This window comes from Cydia strobilella, chromosome 16, assembly GCF_947568885.1.
Source record: "Cydia strobilella chromosome 16, ilCydStro3.1, whole genome shotgun sequence".
NCBI lineage: Eukaryota > Metazoa > Arthropoda > Insecta > Lepidoptera > Tortricidae > Cydia > Cydia strobilella.
The window spans coordinates 7,262,996-7,283,631 of NC_086056.1; the positions used below are offsets into that span (position 1 = coordinate 7,262,996).

At 34.6% G+C, this 20,636-nt stretch overlaps 1 protein-coding gene across 1 annotated transcript in view; it reads left to right on the forward strand.

Moving 5' to 3' along the window:
* Positions 1 to 1,420: 1,420 nt before the first annotated feature.
* The window catches only part of LOC134748232 (uncharacterized), a 43,752-nt gene continuing 24,536 nt past the window's right edge, over positions 1,421 to 20,636 (forward strand). Inside the window, exons 1-15 of the mRNA XM_063682953.1 lie at positions 1,421 to 1,797; positions 2,698 to 2,905; positions 3,254 to 3,340; positions 3,745 to 3,974; positions 5,610 to 5,823; positions 6,059 to 6,154; positions 6,471 to 6,700; positions 7,242 to 7,467; positions 8,784 to 8,879; positions 9,208 to 9,437; positions 10,427 to 10,643; positions 10,727 to 10,819; positions 11,186 to 11,415; positions 11,864 to 12,068; positions 20,442 to 20,534. Coding sequence (XP_063539023.1) covers positions 1,675 to 1,797; positions 2,698 to 2,905; positions 3,254 to 3,340; positions 3,745 to 3,974; positions 5,610 to 5,823; positions 6,059 to 6,154; positions 6,471 to 6,700; positions 7,242 to 7,467; positions 8,784 to 8,879; positions 9,208 to 9,437; positions 10,427 to 10,643; positions 10,727 to 10,819; positions 11,186 to 11,415; positions 11,864 to 12,068; positions 20,442 to 20,534 — 2,578 coding nt within the window. The 5' untranslated portion in view covers positions 1,421 to 1,674. The remainder of the gene's footprint in view (positions 1,798 to 2,697; positions 2,906 to 3,253; positions 3,341 to 3,744; positions 3,975 to 5,609; positions 5,824 to 6,058; positions 6,155 to 6,470; positions 6,701 to 7,241; positions 7,468 to 8,783; positions 8,880 to 9,207; positions 9,438 to 10,426; positions 10,644 to 10,726; positions 10,820 to 11,185; positions 11,416 to 11,863; positions 12,069 to 20,441; positions 20,535 to 20,636) is intronic.

Here is a 20,636-nt window from a genome sequence, read left to right on the forward strand (position 1 = left end):
GATGCAAAATTTATCCCCTAAGTATTGCAATACGCGCCATGCAGCAGGTTCACAACCGGAGCAAAATTTCTTAATTACAATCCACTTCATTTTTTTGCTTTAAGGATAATGGAGCTGGAGGCGTATTCAGATTGCAAAAATGGTATTTCTTCAACCAGAACCGTCATTATTGACACTGACAGATTATATCCATAACAAAAGCCAGATCAAATTCATAACCTGTTATTACAATTTGAATACGCCTGCAAGGTACCCAAGAGAAGCAACAAAAGAAATCAGAATCACACAGGATGGGAGGATGACATCAAATTGACTGTACCTAGGTTCAAACTGGAGGAGAGTAGCAGAGGTCATGTAACAGAGAACTTTGGAAACCAAAGGAGGCCTATGAAAAGAGGCACTTCGACATTAGAGACATTTTTAAAGCATCTCATTTTTTAAACTGTAAATCATTTAAGAAATAAAGGCTCTATAATAAAACGGCTTATTCGTTCACTGAATTCCCTATTTAGAACGAACTAGCGACTCGCCCCGGCTTCGCACGGGTTACCCTTAACAAATAATACACCTAAACCTTCCTTAAGAATCACTCTATTGATAGGTGAATACCGCATGAAACTCCGTTCAGTAGTTTTGGAGTTTATGGCGAACATACAGATATATAGACAGATAGATGCGGCGGGGGACTTTGCTTTATAAGATGTATAGATAGATAATAATAACTTCATTAGCCGTAGGGCCTCTAAGAACTGGTTTAAGGCTACGGCTGTCTGTCGGTATGACACAACAATTTTACTAGAAAAAAACTATATTATTATCATTATGTGTGAATGCACAGGCAGCTTAAAGCTGATACGTGCACTTCAATGTCCATTTGTGTTTTGTAGTCTTCGAAAGCTATATATGCTACTTATATTTGATTAAATTTGGAACATGGATGTAATTTGTGAGCCGCTACCTATTAGCGTAAAAGCTACTTTCGCTTTAAATGTCCTAATCAAATTGTATGTAATCGAAATCCGCTTCTACGGTAGCCTATTATTTTTAAGATAAGATAAGATAAGAAAATGTACAATTAACAGTAGCTTATTTATTATTAATAACTTCCTGCCGAGGTACTTGGATTAATTTTCGCATTAAATAACTTCATTATCTATTTAAACATCTACAGATACAATTAGGTTTACAACGAGCAGTGATTTATTATTAATAACTACTATCAAAAATTTTGTGTTTTCTGTAAATCTTATCTTCATAATAATGTTGTGGCTTTAGTTTTGAAATGTAAGTTTTATATAATCGCGCCAGGAGTAACGGGTACGCAACCTTTAGTAATGACATCTTACTAAACTTCCAGAAGATTTAGTTGTCGTACATGTAAGAACAATAATGGCAACAATTAGAAATATTTTATTTTATCAGGAAAGCACTTTGCAGATACCTACTCAATTGCATGCTTATCTATGTCCACTAATACTTAAACATAGTCGATATCTACCGCTACCATTGACGTACTGACATCGAACCAATTATTTATATCCACAAATCACGGCACACATGATTAACGTTAAATACCAAATATCGATAGATAAAGTTTTTATAAATATGATAAGCTAAGATGATAACGCCATTTGAGTGGTGGGTTCATTAGTGAGCGGGAACAATAATGATCTCATGATGTTGACATTAATAATAGGTTTTAGTATTTTAGGGCTGTTAGGAACTAGTGCTCAAATTATCCAGGATGGACAGTGTAACCTGGATATTGATTTACAAGCAGGCTTCAATATTGACGATGTAAGTTTTAAGTTATTAAGTGCATGTTTAATGCTGTGATTTCGCTCCTTCAGCAACGTTATATAATAATTTGAAATAATTGTACCTTGGTAAATATGGTAAATATTTTCATGATGATAATTTGAAACTCGAACTGTGATCAACTGATCACTTCAGCCTGTCTGTCTACCATTGCATTGGCAGTGTTATCAGAGTGATTGGCAGTGATAGAAATTAATGGCAAAACAAAACGTATGTTGTATCAATTATTATTTTTTCTATTGATAGATAAAGATAGATAGATAAAGCGCTAAACCTAAGCTAAGTTATTGCTAAACTAATCATCGATATTGGATTATTTGCTTAAATTAAAAATAAACATGCTTAAGAAAAATATTGGATTAGTGTTTTATTTTACTCATTGAATGATTTGGACAAAATACAATTATATATGTATAAATGGCGGACATAATACTCAAAACAGGGACACGGACAAATGGAGCAAAGGGAAAAGTTCAGGTTATAAATTACTGTTTCAGATCTAATAAAAAAGCTCAAATGTATTTTTTTTCTTTTAATGATTAACTACTCGACAAAAGACGTATCAGTCCCGGTTATTAACATATTAGGCACAAATTAAGTACCTAATTATGTAAGACTGAATTGTAAAATGCAGTGGGGTTGAACTGGTAAATTCTAGAAATTGAAACAAATAAAAGATAATCAAAAAATTTGGTAATTTATTGCCGTCATCAGATATTATGATTTGATTAGATAAACACCGGCAAATTCTTGAGGCAAATTATAAAAGCTTCTCTACGTATGCAAAAGGAATGCAATAAGTACGAATCATAAAGAGTATCATATATCAACGTAATTTTATGAACAGGCAGTCTGTAAAATTTTGACAATTTGTCCTAGTTCCTTGGCTCCTGGTACGAAGTCTCCAGAACAGACAATCCCCAGCAAGTCGGAGACTGCTCTCGGCTTAGCCTGACCAGTGCCGACGGCGTGATTAGCATCAGTTATGAATCCGTGAACCGGAACTTTTATGAGGAGATCAATGGCACCGTCAGCCAGGAAGAGGGAACCGCTAAACTATCACTTAACTTAAATGGATTATCTGAGCGTAAGTATAATGAGGAAACACGATTATCAGGCGGTGTAATAGATTTCATAAATTCGGTAAAACAAATATTGACAAGAAGTCACGTCCATTCCTAAAACCCTTCGTGGATTTAAAGGCAACTAATATTACTTTATTTCTTTATTATTTATTTATTTATTAAACATTTTTTTGGCTTCGCTATTCAAAAAAACTCACCTTGGACTGGTCTTGACAAATTACTTTTAAGTAACTAAGTATATCCACGAGAGATAAGATAACGTCTTAAATTAATCAGACTAGAAATTACATTGAATTAGTAACCGTTTATCAATTGTTATATTTATAATCATTGATTTTACTTTATTTCAGCTGTCGATTTTTGGGTTCTGATGACGGATCATTCCACTTACGCTCTAGCTTACCAATGTGTCAACATTAACGCAAATCAAAGAGCTGGTAAGTGCGTCATGAATTGTCTCGAAAATAATTTATTGGACTGGCAGTACATTTCTACAACAAAATTCCTAATCATATAATTAATTTGCCAGATTATAAATTTAAGAAAATTGTCAAACATAAAAGATGTATGGGATAATTGTATTTGTTAATTGTATTAGTCGAATAATTAAAAATGTTATAGTATTAAGGAAATAATGTGCAATAATTGACGGACATAAGTGTATCTTTGTATACCTACATGGCAAAAGAAAATTGAAATTGTATTTTAGACTACATTCTTATATCCCACTTTGAATATAAATGCGATATCAGGGTAGATATGATAAATGATTATTTACATCGGATTACGTCATTTAACTAATAGTTTCGTCTATCAATAAAAAAACCGTAATTCCTTGCAGTATACATCTGGCAACTGGGCAGAGCTCAAACATTCACCGAACTGTACCTTGCTCTGATGAACACTAGGCTGAACAATCTCCTCGGCATCACCTTAGCTGAACTAAGATCAACGGATTTCGGCGAGGAAGCCTGCTATGAGCTACCCGTGATCGAGGAAAACCAACCCATTCTGCTCCCTGGGCAATGTGATGCGAACATAACCATTGTAGACTCTTTAGATGTTGAAAGAGTGAGTATTTAAGAATACATAAGGGCAATGATTACCGAGCGGAGCGAATGTCAAACCGTTTAGGTATATTCTTTATGTGAGAAGTTAAAAATATTTAACGGTTCACAGAATGGTTTCCGAAAAGACCGATCAACAACGTCAGCAGTTTTTGAAATATATAAATGAAGTATTAAACATAATAAACGATAAAAAAATATGCTATTGGTGTGCTGCTAGACATGAGCAAGGCTTATGACTGTGTTTTGCATTATATTTTATTAGAAAAGTTATTTGGAATAGGCATTAGAGTTTCAGCTCACAATTGGTTCCTTTCATATCTTACAGGTATGAAGAAGTAGAATACCATAACTATATAACGGGTAACATACAAACACTTATTATACATCACGTATAACTCCATACTCACGCTCGTATTATTTCATACATCTACATGTAACTTTTTAAATTGTGTTTCTTTTAAATTCTAGTGTAATATAAATCTAAATTCTAAAATGTTAGATTAATCTATATGTTTGTTTAGTTTAGGTTACTTTATTTACATAGTTATAGTTTATAGTTAGCATGTTAAATTTAGAATTACTTGTATTAGTCATGTTATTGTCTCTATTTAAAAACATAGTTAAGGCAGAGCAGTGTCTCCCGGCCATTTTTATGCTTACTGGGCGACTCTATCCCTTTAGATAATTTTGTAGAGTTAATTTATTAAAAAAATAATTTCGTATTTTGTATTTTTTGTATTTGTACTTAAATCAGAAAAAAAAACTAATATTACTTTATCCATATCTCAAGGCAGCGTTCTCGGCTGTATTTTATTTTTAATATTAAATGACCTGCCCAAAGCTATTGATAAATTTTGCACCCTTTTTGCTGACAATATATCTTTAATAATACCTTGCCATAATGAATTACAATTAAATACAACACTAGATTTAACCCTTGTAAATATTGTCACTTGTCACCTGATTAAATGATCATAACTTAAAGCTTAACTTTAGTAAATCAAAACTCATGCAATTTATCCTATCAGAAACGTATAACACTAAATTAGAATGCGTCCAAACTTTCCCACTCCTAGGCATACACATAGATTCCACTGAGAAGTCTGAGAGCCCACTTGAAATCAGGTTTCCTCATAGTTACAAATCAACCTTGTATTAGGTATAGGTACTTGTGTATCAAAATTTTTTTAAATTGTGTTTTCCCTGGTTGCCCTGAAAACCAGCGCCATGGCTAAATATCTTAGTCATCGGCATATGCTGAGTGGCATCCATTTTGGTGTTAGAATATATTAGAATAAGATGTAATAGGTTAAGTTTTATATTTTACACCAAATAAAGTATTCATATTTCTATTCTATTTCTATAAAATAAAATATATTTTGGAGACATTAGATACTTTGACTGCTATAAGTTATTGGCCACTCCATAGTAATTGGCCACTCTTATCAATAAGACTTCTATTGCCTTATTTATTTCTGATTTGTTAAGAGTGGCCAATTACTATGGAGAGGCCAATAATTGTATCAGTCACCCTAGTCTTCAGTAGTTAACTACTAAAATTTACTATGTACATTTTACTACTTATTTAATACTTATCAAATGTACCTATATTTTCTTAATGTCACCGTTTTCATAGTTCACCGGACTGTGGCACGAAATATCAAGCTACTACTCTGAAAGCGCCCTTGGAACTTGTGCCAGGGCTCAATACACCCTGGAAGGTGGCGTGGTCAACGTTGTGAACAGTCAGGTGGTCAACCAGGGACTGGAAACTGTCACGGGAACGGCGACGGTTATAGATGCCAATGGTGGCGGAAAATTATCGGTGACTTTGGAGGTAGCTCCTGGTGGTGAGTATGTGATGGACCCTCCATTTAAATTGTATTGATAATTTTCATCTCGATAAATGTTTGCTGTGATATGCTACTCCCAACAGCAGTGGCCGCAGTGGGAATAGCTAAGCTGGTGACATGATCAAAATAATCTGCAATCATTTTGGATTCGACTCTGGACAGCCGGCTAAGGCAAGTCAGAGGCAGAGGATTAAGCATGTACTGTAATGTAATTCTTTGTGTTTTATTTCAGTATTTACAGATCAAGAACTTTGGGTATTAGCCACAGATTACTCCGACTATGCAATACTTTACAGTTGTATCGACCAACCGAATAACCAGAAACGAGGTATTATTTTACGAGATTGATTTTATTTTATAATCTATAAATACAAAAATTAAGGTAAGGTGGGAACATATGTATTTTATTTAAGGGCAAGACAAACAGTGTAAGAATCTCATACAAGTGATAGTCTTACCCCACCTTATCTTAAAACTATTAAAAAAAACTGTATACCTTATTGATAGTTTCGTCAACAAAATAAACTTATAGTTGCGTGTTTAGATATTTATAATGATATGACAATAATTTTCATTAAAAATAAGAATTATTGTGATAATTCCATTAAGCATTTTTGTAAACGTAATTATTATTTTGATTTTAGTGTACAGTTGGATAACCAGCCGAACGAGAGTGCAAACCGATGCCGCCCGGACGGCAGTCACAGGAGTGGTGGACTCGATTATGGATCTAAACAACTTGTATTACGAACTAACCGATCAGACGGACGATGGATGTTTCTACTACCCTGAACATGTGATCGACCAGCCCGTGGTCTTCAGAGGCTCTTGTGATATGAGCATACCTGCTATGGCTAATTTTGATGCTGATAGAGTAAGTTGTGTTTCTTTCATTTCATACAAATTGGACGTAGTTAATAGTTATGCAAAAACGTTCCAACCCGCAATGGCGTTCATAGTGGGTTGGAATGTTTTTGAATAACTACGTCCAATTGAGTTACGGTGTTTACTTACCCGACACTCTTATTTACATGGTAAAGATAAATAAATAGAATGCATTTAATTCAGAGCACAATAATATCCATATTGTTGTTATTTTACTTGACAATAACTTGATCCCAAGATTTCGAACAGGCAAGAAGCGAACTTCGACCACTTTATATTTCTAGTGAGTAGATTTCGCCTTTATTTCGCATTTACTTAATTTACTATTTAAAACAGGAAAAATACATTTGTGGGCTTTACGAGTCCGTACAAGTCAAATAATAGACATCGGATTATATGATTTAGTTTAATAATAAAATTGTTCAAGTTCACTAAACCATAAACAAACTAAAGAATAAATGTATGAAGCTGCTGCTAAACATCATATATTCTGCCAATACAACTCGTATTTCAACCAACGTTTTTTTCAGTACATGGGATTATGGCACGAAATCGAATCATATCCTTCCGTCTTCCAAACTGGCACTTGCAATAATGCGAGGTACACACTAGACGAGGAGCTTGGAAGCGTCGATGTATTCAATACTCAAGTTATTGACCGAGCACTGGATACCATTCGCGGAAACGCCACCATAGCAGCTGATGCAGATGGTACTGGAAAGCTGGTTGTTTCGTTTCCAATTGCTGGAACACCGTGTAAGTAAATAAACATGACATCTTCCAGGGTCTTTAGTAAAACTTCAAGGTTTAAAAAGTAATAACAATAGGGTTGAGTTTTTTCGAAGATACGATATAATTATATGAGCTCTCCGGGATGTTTGCCAAAATATGGGCGGTATTTTTGCACGAAAATTTCAGTGGCTTTTTGTATAGGGATTTGGTAATTTTTATGGAATGAAGAATTTTTATAGTTTGCTGTATATAATACCGATGCATTACTTAGTGGTACCTACTAAAGAAATAACAATCGATATACCTACATGTATACAACATATTTGAGGACTATCTTACACAGATCAACCTAGCCCCAAACTAAAGCAAAGCTTGTTATAGGTACGGAAACGGGTACTAGGGTACTAGGCGACTATATACATATTTACATAGATATACATACTTAAATACGTACAAAATATTCGTGATGTACATATTTACAAACTAATGACCTTACCGGGATTCAAACCCAGGTCGTCCAGCTTCGTAAGCAGGGACACTACCGACTAGTACCGACTATTAAGGCTAGGAGGCGTTTGAAATATTCTGGGCCTTGGAAATACATTTTATCAAAAATCGTTCTCTAAAAAGTGTGTTGATCTATTTGACAAGTGATTATCAGTCAGATATGAACGCGGAATATAACTAGATACGTTTGTTATTTGTTTATATAAAACTATTAGTTATGCCTAATACCTTGATCTATTTGACAAGTGATTATCAGTCCGATATGAACGCGGAATATAACTAGATATGTTTGTTATCTGTTTATATAAAACTATTAGTTATGCCTAATCTATAGATGTTATATGTTATGATGTTATGATTACGATACTACAAGGTTATTTAATAGAATTGTCAAATGAAGTCAATGATTTAGATTGATGTTTACAGATAACGTAAAAGATCTGTACTTTATACATTTGCAATATAGTAAAAATATTGTCGTAAAGCTCATTCAACTCATCACAATAATAATCGCGTTCAATAGAATTTAACTGTTTTTTTAATGTAATGGCTATCTGCCGAAAAACGAACAAGTTCAAGCACATTCGTGCTAAAAAAATCAGTGAAAAACAATGATCAACAGAACAAAACTTTTAATGTGTTTTGCAAATCTTGAGAACTGAAACATTTTTATACGCATCAACACATGTAACGAACAGGCGCTTATTAGTTGGACACTAAGAAAAGCTATTTGCATATCTTTATAACCAAACATATAGGTTTATTTTAAAAATATGTATTTTATTTTAATTAAAAATGGAATCATTACTTAGTGACTACTGATTTACTTTCAGTCACAACTTCAACTGACTACTGGGTGTTGGACACCGACTATGACAACTACGCTTTAGTTTATACTTGCTACAACATTGACCCCGACACCAGAGGAGGTAATTGTTTTTTTATCGAATTTTATGTGGACATTATTTTTGTTTGACTGAAAGATTGAATCGCTTGTATTTTCCTACTTCTGTCCAATCTGAAGTCTCTCCTTTCTGAAGTCACTAGCAGAGCATTGAACATCTATACGCGTAAGAGGGAACTCACAACGGCAGTTTGAAAGTTTCACAAAAATTCCGTACACTGGTCATTAGATTTCAATACACATCTGACACGAAGTTAATGCACACGCATGCACGCATCTGATGTTGCCCTACAGATATTATGGCAAGTTTTCTCATGTGCACAGTAGTCAATTCTTGTATCACCTATTTTCAGTTTGGAGTTGGAAGCTCAGCCGTTCCAAAGAGCTATCAGCCGTGGCTAATACAACAATCAATGCAGTTATTGCTTCAATACCTGTTTTGGACGATCGTTATTACCAAACTAGAGATCAAAGCACCGATGGATGCTTCTACTATCCCGTACCCGAGCTTGGCGTTCCTGTCGTCTTCCCGGGACAATGCGATGACGGGATCGCTGCTGTTTCTAACTTTAATTTAGACGATGTACGTATAATGATCACAGAATAAATAATAGTACCACGTACAGAAGGCTCACTGTATGACAAAACCCCTGTTTAGGTATAGCTAACGGGCTTAAACGTTGCCGATTGGACATATTATATATACTTATGTGTAGTCAGCATTTTTGTCATTGTTCCTGCAACCAGTTTACTTTCTTTAGATATATTTGCATCCAAATCTGGTGACGGCCGCGCCACGCGGTATGACACACGCCTGGTATGATGTTAAAAAGGTTGCCATATATAACATTCAACGTTCATAAATAGAACAAACAGACGAAAGGTTTAGTTTATTATTGTCAGTAATCAGTATATTAGAAGGATTATTTACAAACTACTTAGACTATTTCCATTACATTTCGGTCAGGTTTTGCATTTTAATCTATTAACTCTTTCCAGATCCTAAAAACCATATTTGATTCATTATCAATGTTCAATGGATATAAATAGTCAATATACTGGTTGGTAGTCCCTTTAAATAACATTTCAAAGTTTGGTATAAACCTGAACAATGAATTTAGACATTATTTTATTAAGTAAATCAAAAAAGAACTACGATATAGCGCTACGATTGTAGCTTAGCACATTCACAGCGACCAATGCAAACATACATGTGACATCAAAATATCTAAATGTAAGGTTAAATTGGCCTCTAAGTTTAAAACATTCTAATTGTGACAATAGCAGTTGTTTCGCTGTGAAATTACAATCTTACTTTACAGCGTTGTAATAGTTATGACCAGACCCTTTAATTTAGTAATCTTAATATATACCTAAATAGGCTTCCTCCAATACTTTCTACGATATCCCGTCATGCGCCAATTCATGAATTCACCCAGTCAACGATCACGTGATATTGGATGTCATTTACCCATTACGGACTCTCACTCGTGACCCTCATTTTTGATATAAATTTTAACGAGGCAGGCATTTCATTGTCGATTTTATATTTTAATAACATTAACCGTTCAGTTTCAAGGAGTTTGGCACGAAATTGAAAGTTATCCGAAGATCGAACAAAGAGGAGAGTGTATCAGTCATGATTTTACACAAGGCACGGGTACAACATTAAATCTTCAGTCTTCACAAATTATTGACCAATTCCTATCAATTTCTTCAGGAAATGTAACTTTTACTTCAACTGATGGAAGTGCCAGATTGGTAATAACTATCGTCTCAGATGGTCAAGGTAAGTGAATTGCTTTTTGTCATGATTAGGGATTTTTTTTATTGCCAAGTTACCAATATTTAATTGTTTCAATTTCTTTTCAGTTATCGAAGTTCCTTATTGGATTATAAACACTGATTACACTGGCCATGCATTGGCTTACAGCTGTGTGAACCTCGATAGCGATTACAGAGGAAGTAAGTCTTAAATTAAGCTGTTTTCTTTTTTGTACATGGGTTTCTGAATTTCGGGCATGCATTGCAACTTCTGCTTGGATATAGGTATGTTTAATACATACAAGAAATATTTGTATAAATGTGTTTTTAACTGGAATTGCTCTCCAAACTGAAGTTGCAGGCGTCCATAGGCTACGATGATCGCTTACTATTAATCAAAAAGAATATTTAGTCGAGGAAATTATTTGTCTTCATAATACTGACTTCTCAAGCTAAGCATGGCCGCGCAAAGCGAGAAAAAGATTACAATCTTACTCATACACTTTGATAAGTAAAATAATATTCTTCTCTCATTCTATGTCTTAAACAAAAACATTTATATTTTAGTATGGAGCTGGAAGCTTAGCAGAACAAAAGAGCTCTCTTCATCGGCTAGCACGATCATCGATGAAGCTATTTCAAACATTGACGTGCTCGGCAACGAGTACTATGAGCACGTGGACCAATCAGATCCAGCCTGCTTCTACTTGCCTGATCTGGAGCCTGGGGAGCCTGTTGTGATCGTTGGACAGTGCCAGGCTAATATTCCTGTTGTACAGAACTTTAACGCTGATATGGTAATGTTCTAGGATTATTTAATTTACGTTCACAAGAAACCCTTATATATGTATATTTTGATAGGTATATCCTAAAAATATGTCAAAAGTTGACTTAGGTACTGTGTTTTATAAAAGAGTGGAAATCAGTTAACGGTATAATTTTACAATCGATAACGTCGAAGTGCTAAAAATTTTTTTTTTAATAATATTTTTCTATCTTGATTTTTAGGGTTCCGTACCCAAAGGGTAAAAACGGAACCTATTACTAAGACTCCACTGTCCGTCTGTATGTCTGTCTGACAACAGGCTGTATCTCATAAACCGTGATAGATGATGTATTTCTGTTGCCGCTATAACAACAAATACTAAAAAGTACGGAACCCTCAGTAAGCGAGTCCGACTCACACTTGTCCGGTTTTTTTTTATATTAAGGCGTGCAATGAAGAGTATTTGTATTGTTCTCTAGTTCGCTGGCCGCTGGCGTCTAATAGAAAGCTACCCGGTCAACTCCTCGACCGGAACATGTGACGACACGACATACACAGTTGACGGAGATTATCTGCGTGTAGTCCACACTCAGGTCATCAACGAACGACTGAACACCAGCCAAGGGTACGCAAATCTAGTGGCAATTGGCAATGAAGGGAAATTCTTAGTTACTTATACTGGTGGTAAGTGAGCAACAAGATATTTATGAAACTAATACGTATAATAGTGGGTAGCACTACCAATGCTAACAACGTCGGTCGACAGTGGCCAAAACAATAATTCATTTCTTTGATTTTAACGACCAGAACTATGTGAAATATATTCAAAGTTTTAGTTGACAATATAAAGCTCCATTTACAATCAAAAGTTTTTGTGACAGTGTTGTGATTTAAGTACAATTAGAGGATAAATGCAATCAGTGTTAAGTGCAATAAGTGAACGTACCCTCCAATAACCATTGTTATTCACACTAACTTCATATATAAATAACAGACTTGTACGGACGCCTCTAGTGACTCAATATTTTGCCTGCCTACGTCATCGCTACCGTAGTACTCTGTGCAACATCTCGGCTGCAAAACGGAGGCCGTTGGTTCAAACCCAGGACTTGACAAAAAAAAATTGTTTTTAAATTTTTTTTTTTTTTTATCAGTAAATAAAGAACAATGGTGAATTGCTTCTGTTGCAAAGAACCTGTACTTGTCACACAAAAGCGCATCAAGTGCTCAAATGGCGGTTGTACCTACACTTACCACCTCGACTGCGTGAATTGTAACGACTCTCCCGCAGCGCGCAATAAATGGATCTGCCCGGCTTGTGTCGCAGCGCGTCCCAAAGGCGGGGACAACTCAAATACTCCCGTGGGAAAAAACCAAAAGTCATCGTCTGAAAATAGGCCTGTTCCCGCGGGGCCCCAATTTTTGGCAAGCGACTCCAAGGAGGCCTCGGACAACAGCAGCCAGGGCGCTACGTCGTCATTTACACTTGAGGACGTCAAACAGCTTTTTCAAGTAGAGTTAAACAAGATGAGAGCAGACTTTGCCGCCATGATACAAAAAGAACTCGCTCCACTAAAAGCGGAAGTTGATAGCATCAAAGAATCGGTTGACTTTGTCGATGCCAAATGTGACAGCATAAACAAGAGGGTGGACGACTTGGAGAAGAAGCTTGCCGCTCTAGGATCTTCAAAAACGGATCTAAAAGAAGTCAAGTCAACTATTGCAAAAATTGACTGGGAACTGAATTCCAAAGAGCAGTGGGCAAGGCGCTCTAACATTGAAATCCAGGGCATACCTGAGGCCAAAAATGAAAATCTTCTCGACATCTTCAGTAATCTAACAAAGATGGCAGGATTTCCCATTAACGTGGATACTGACATTGATTTTATTACTCGGGTAGCCCCAATGTCGTCGGATACAAAAAAAACCAAAGCTATTGTAGTGCGGTTTCTAGCGCGTTACAAAAAAGACGATTGTCTAAATCGGTTGAGGAAGCTTAGGGACCTCAAGGCGTGCGATGTTGGATTTGCAGGAAATAACTCACCGATTTATTTTAACGACCACCTCACAAAGGTCAATAAGCTACTACTGAAAGACGCTAAGAGGATCGCTCGTGACAACGGCTACAAGTGGGTGTGGGTTAGACATTGTAGTATCATGGTGCGACGAAACGACACTAGTGCTGTAATAAATATCTTAAGTAGTGAAGATTTAAAAAAAATCAAATAAGAATCTTGTATTTGTGTTTTGCTAACTTTAAGAGTTGCTCTGTCTCTGTTTTATATTTGTGTTGGTTAAGGAAGAGTATAAATATTATTACCATCTGCATTACGTTTGTAAGTCGTGTCGAGTTCAAGCGGAGTCAATTAATTCGTATTTATTATTTTTATGAAATTATTTTGGGAGTTTATTTAACAAAAGTATTTTTTATATATTATATAGCTTATCATAGACAAAGTGAATACTGACTTGATAGTTTACTATCAAAATGTGCGCGGGCTTCGTACGAAAACCAATATTTTCTTTAATAATTTACTTAACATGAACGTTGATATAATTTGTTTGACTGAGACTTGGTTACTTCCGGGTATTCTAGACTCTGAGCTTTTTGACTCACGATATAATGTCTATAGAAAAGATCGCGATTACTCAGCTAGAGGTGACACCATGGGGGGAGGAGTTTTGATTGCGGTCCGTAGTGGGTTATTGATTGGGAATATCACACATCTGCCGTCGCGCAACTTTTCAGCCGATCTGTTAAGGATATCAGTTTCCACAACTATAGGAATCCGAAAAGCTCAGTGTCATTTTTTCTGTTGTTATTTTCCACCCTGTTCGGATTTGTTAGACGCTGAAGCCGAGTTTTTCGAATCAGTATCCGATTTTATGATTGAAAATGTAGATGACGCTTTTTTTATTGTGGGTGACTTTAATGTTAGTCAAGCACAATGGACGACTATATCATCTAATTCAGAACCTTACGTGAAACTGGTAACCGGCTCCACTGGCAACAGAACCGCGCTTGTAGAGATGCTTAGTGCTTTTCTGTCATTTAATGATTTACATCAATTTAATTATGTATTGAATGAAAATGGTAAACTGTTGGACCTAGTAATGGCAAACATGATATGTGAAACTACACGATGTTTTTCACCTCTGGTTCCTGAGGATAAGCACCATCCCGCCTTTCAAATTATAATTAAAAATATAAGCTTTTCCGAGCTAAGGCCACCACCCCGAAAGGTACGCCTTTTTCAAGCTGCCGATTATGATGCTGTTAATTCTGCGCTTGCAAAGGTCAATTGGAACAGCTGCCTCGACTTCGATGACATGGACCAATGTGTAAAACGGTTCTACGATATCTTAGAAACTATTATAACTAATTATGTACCTTTAAAAGTTGTATATTGTAATAATAAATACCCGGTTTGGTATTCTAAAGCTTTAATAAGAATTATATCAGAAAAAATAAAATTTCATAAAAGATGGAAAATTTATGGTCGCTTGGATGATTACGATACTTTCTCAATGCTTCGTAACAGACAAAAACTTGTGCAGCAGTCGTGTTATCAAAAGTATCTAAAATTAGCAGAATCAAAAATAAAAATGAACAGTAAATACTTTTGGCGTTTCGTTAAATCAAAGAGTGACCACTCGGGCATACCGGACACGATGCATCTTGGAACTGGTTTTACAGCTACAACCGGGAATAGTATTTGCAATCTTTTTAATCAGTACTTTCAATCAGTTTTCGAACCCCCTACTTCACCATTAGCTAACTTACAGTCAACCAGTTCTGTTGCCAGAAGCATTGTAAATCTAAGCAATGTCAACTTAAACCACGATGTAGTCTGCAAGTACCTGAGAGGGCTCGATACTAAGAAAGGAGCAGGCCCTGATGGAATACCTCCAATCTTTTGGCGACTCTGTCGGAGCCAGCTTTCCGAGCCTATTGCTGCGCTTTTTAACATGTCATTGCGTTCTGGTACTATGCCAAAGCTGTGGAAGCAGTCATTTGTTACTCCTGTTTTCAAATCAGGAAATAAACATGATGTACAGAACTATAGGCCCATTTCTAAACTCAACACAGTGCCTAAATTGTTTGAGAAAATTATTTATGATCAGATTTTTCCTGTTCTTAGACCCCTGTTAGTACAAGAACAGCATGGATTTGTTGATAAGAAGTCCACCGAAACTAATCTTTGTGAATACGTCGATAGAATCTTGTCTGGCATGAATGACGGTTACCAGGTAGATGTTGTGTACACCGATTACTCTAAAGCCTTTGACAAAATTTCTCATCCTATACTTTTACAAAAACTAGAGTCAGTCGGAGTGCATGGCGATCTCCTGCGCTGGGTTACCTCGTATCTGCGGGACCGAACTCAGGCTGTAGCTGTTAAGGGTTTCTGTTCTAGTGAAGTGTAGGTATAGAATATTAGGTAAGGATTCAAATAACATGTAATTAGATCATAAGGATCATATAGCTTAGCGGTACCATATACGGAGAGTCATATAAGACGACTCTCCCCATATTAGGTTAGGAATGTAATCCATATACGGAAAGTAATGTAAGATGACTAACAACCATTTGACACCTTTCACGTGTAGACCTCCCAAGTAGTGTGACTCATAGTTAACCTAGATAATTTAGTATATAAAGGATTGTATCTTTTAAATTAAGGATTATATCTTCAGTATTTAACCGACAGTCTTGTGTTTTACTTCTGTCTTGGGTCCCATCCTTACATGGCGATCCTGCCAGTGGCGTAAAGTCTACGCCATATGGCGCCTGCCGGTGCAGTAGGTGGTTCTGCACTGGCGGGGCGCGCTTCAATGGCAAAATTTCGAGTAAATAATTCAAGAAAATAATTTAAAACTCTTAATATGTGGACATTCGCAAGAAAAAAAAAACAGTGAAAAACTAAAATATCAAAAAGCAAAAACTGAAAGTGAAAAACAAACAATAATTTAAATAAACTAAAATAATGTGTGGGAAAGTGGACTCTAGTGATAAACATACGTAAAATTAAATAAAGCAAGACATAATATGGACAAGAAGGCAAGTGATATACCAGCGCCGGTTTGCTAATATAACGTAAATAAAACTATTTTTGTGAGAAATCTATCAGCGTGAATGTGAAAACGTGATTTAACTATTCGGATAAAGTACTGTGCAAATCCGCGAACCAAGACTGCATGTGTATGTGATGACGGTTATTGCTAACCAGTAACGAAAGCTGTGGGCGCGGCTGGATGACTCTAAGTGGACCCAAATAGACAAGAAGAAATGGACTCCTATTATATTAAGGTACACTCAATAATTGTGTTCGAGATTTAAATTATTTTTTAAGAGTGTACATGTGGATATTTAATTTGACTGTCATAACAAGCTGTATTTTCAGGGTAGTTATTTTTTTTTAAATTGCAAATATCTAAGGTTAATAAAATGTATTTAAAAAAAAACAAGAAATTCTTAGATGTAGATTCAATAAATTTAAAAATAGAAATATTTCATTCTTTTAACTTCTTCTTAATAGATTCTTAGGCGAAATGCATTAAATTTATTGATTTTATAATGTTTATTTTATTATAAGGTAAATTAAGTAGATATATGTCAAGTATGAAGGAAAATACATAGGATACTTATAGTAAGAAGATATGACTTTACCGGATTTGACTTTGTTAACACGGACTTGAATGCATAATAAACAAATAACGAGGAAGAAAATAAGTGATATATATAGAAAAATTAAACGTGGAATACATATATGTAACAAAGATTAAACGAAAAACGGTTAAATATTATGATAGGTCTATGAAATAAAACTTGATATTATTTTACTATGGGATATGGAAAATTAAATGTTCGTAGGTAACATTTTGTAAAGTGATGTTAAACGATTATTTTAGAAAATGAAGTTATTACAATATAAAGGACTGGTTTAAAGAGAAAATTCGCGAAGATAGAAGGTTCAAATTGTGAGGTTTATAAAGTTGTGTTAAAGATGGCAAAGCTAAGCAGATAAGTTTTATGATGTAATTAGCCTGATCACCTAAGAGCGAATTAAATCCTTATATGTTGTAGTTTTGATGGTTTGTGAGTAATATGAAGCGGATAATAATTGTTTTTAGATTATGAGGAAAATTAATTATTTTAAAAGAGATTATATGAGAATAATGAGAGCGGTAATAATGATATTCGTTAGCTTCAGTGGCCCGAAGGGAACTGTTGTGCGAATTAAAACAAGTAGCAAGGTACACCGGGATACAAGGGCAGGCACGAAATCCTTGTTACCTGATCATGATTCGGTCGAGCTACCTTTCGTGAAGGTCCTTGGACACGTGGTATGTTTGTTAAAGAAAGGAAGTGTTAAAAGAACTGCCTGTTAAGTAATAATTAATGGTATAAATAATATATGCGCAATAAAGAAAGAAATAATAATAAAAATATACCTTGTATCCTGAAAGAAATAATGAATAAAATAATAAATGAGTGAATATATGATATATTGAAGAGATATTGTAGCGCTACAGAATAGATAATTATGCTGTATACCCTTGCAATGAGAATCGCATACAGTGCATGTTTTATAAAAGAAATTGTATGAAAACAAATAATAAACATAATAAGCATGTGAAGACGTCATAAAAGAGAAAGAGATACATAAATAAATTGTGAAACATTATTTTCTTGCAAGTAAATAGGAAAGACGATACTATGAAAAGTTATGCATACTGACAATATGAAAAAAAAAAACCTGTGTAATTTAAGGTACCTAGGATTGTGACAAATAATTAATACGCGTATTAATCAATGACAATGACAATGAGAAATAAGAAAATTAATAGAAAAGGAGATTGAATTAAGAATTACTTTGTTATCAAATAAGTTTAATTTTATTAAGATAAGAGATTTTTGTATTATTAATGGTTTTATTTTAACATGTAAGTAAAATTTTATTTTAGCATAATTATGAACCATACTTATTATAGTGGAAGACATATGAATATTATTTTTGTGTTATGGATAAATAATTATAAAAAAAATTGTCAAAAAAAAAAAAAAAAGAGAATGTAAAAAAAATATATATACAAAAACAATAATATAAAAAATGTAAAAAAAAAGAAAAAATATATTCAGTAATATATTTTTCCTTTTCCAGAAGGAGGGAGATGAAGTGTAGGTATAGAATATTAGGTAAGGATTCAAATAACATGTAATTAGATCATAAGGATCATATAGCTTAGCGGTACCATATACGGAGAGTCATATAAGACGACTCTCCCCATATTAGGTTAGGAATGTAATCCATATACGGAAAGTAATGTAAGATGACTAACAACCATTTGACACCTTTCACGTGTAGACCTCCCAAGTAGTGTGACTCATAGTTAACCTAGATAATTTAGTATATAAAGGATTGTATCTTTTAAATTAAGGATTATATCTTCAGTATTTAACCGACAGTCTTGTGTTTTACTTCTGTCTTGGGTCCCATCCTTACAGCTCCAGCTCCGGCGTCCCTCAAGGATCTCATTTGGGGCCCCTGTTCTTTAATGTTTTTATTAACGACGTTACTTCCCATCTAAAATCTTCAACCTGCCTTTTATACGCCGACGATAAAAAGATACTGAAACTTGTTAAGAGCATAAGTGATTGTCAAGCTTTACAGGAAGACTTAACCCGATTGCATATATATTGTCAATTAAATCATTTGCACTTAAATATAAATAAGTGTAACATAATAACGTTCAGTAGAAAAAAACAATTTATTAACTACGACTACCTTATAAACAACGTGTCATTATGTAGAGTTTCTACCATTAAAGATTTAGGTATTTATTTGGATAGCAAATTATTATTCAGCGACCACACCGACAACTTAATAAATAGAGCCTTTAGGTTACTTGGGTTCATCTTGAGAACTTGTAAAGAATTCAAAGAAGCTATCACCTTGCTGACACTCTTCAACTCGCTAGTTAGACCAATTCTGGAATATGGATCAACAGTATGGAACCCTAGCTATAAATGTTATATTCATAGTATTGAAAGAATTCAAAAGAAGCTCATCAAACATTTAAAATATAAAAACCTTGTGTCAACTCAACCGCTTAACCTGAATAAACTGGTGTCTCTTGAAAGCCGGCGCACATTAAAAGATCAAATATTTTTGTATAAAGTATTAAGAAATTTAATTGACTCCCCTTATTTGTTAAGTAGACTTAGCTTTAAAACTCCCCGCTTGAACACACGGCGTAGCGATAAATTATTTTGTATTCCCTTTACTAAAAAGAAATACAAATCAAACTCCTTTCTGATAAGAGCTTGCAGATTTAATAATGATATTTTCTCAAAAATTGATATATTTAATGACTCCTTGTCTAAATTTAAACGTCAAGTACTTTTGGTTTTAAATAAACAAACGAATTAAAGACACTGTAACTTTACACTTAATTGCAAATGTAATGTATAAAAATAGTTTTATCTTCATTAATTTAGCCCCTGTCCTAATTCGACCCTCGTTGTTAATCTTTAAGTTTAGTTATCCTGTATTTTGTTTTTCTTTAATGAGCTATTAAGTGGTGGCAACTGTCCTGGTTTATGAATTATGTATAAGACACTAGTTATAAGAAACATGTACCGTTTGTGCCCAAATAAACATTAAAACATTAAAACATTAAAACATGTCATTATTTTATAAGGATCTATAAGAAACCTGTGTTTCATTTGTTAGTGACCAGCCTTAAGTTTAGCACTGCTGGACAAACGCTTCCTCTTTTTCTGCCACGCGTCCCAGTCTTGAGCAGTTTCCTTCCGGTTTTTAAAAAGTCATCAAGCTCATTTCACCAATCGCTGTCGAGATTTAACACGTATTGTATAATTTTAAACACAATTTTTAAAGTCTGGCAAAAAAGAGTAGAAATTAAAAAGTGGCAATACTGTAGTGTCGTCCCGTTTTTCTTAGATTGATTTGAAAGGGACGACACTACAGTATTGCCAATTTTTAATTTCTACTCTTTTTTGCCAGACTGTAACTGTATGCTTGTTTTTAGCTGATCCGGTTGAATATTGGGTACTCGATACGGACTACAACTCATTTGCCATCATGTACGCCTGTGAAAATATAGACAGCGAATGGAGACGAGGTAATAACACATTCATATATATTATTTAAGAGAACCCCATTTATGATCAATGATCATATTCCCGTTATTTAATAAGACATACAGTATTTAAATAAACTTATA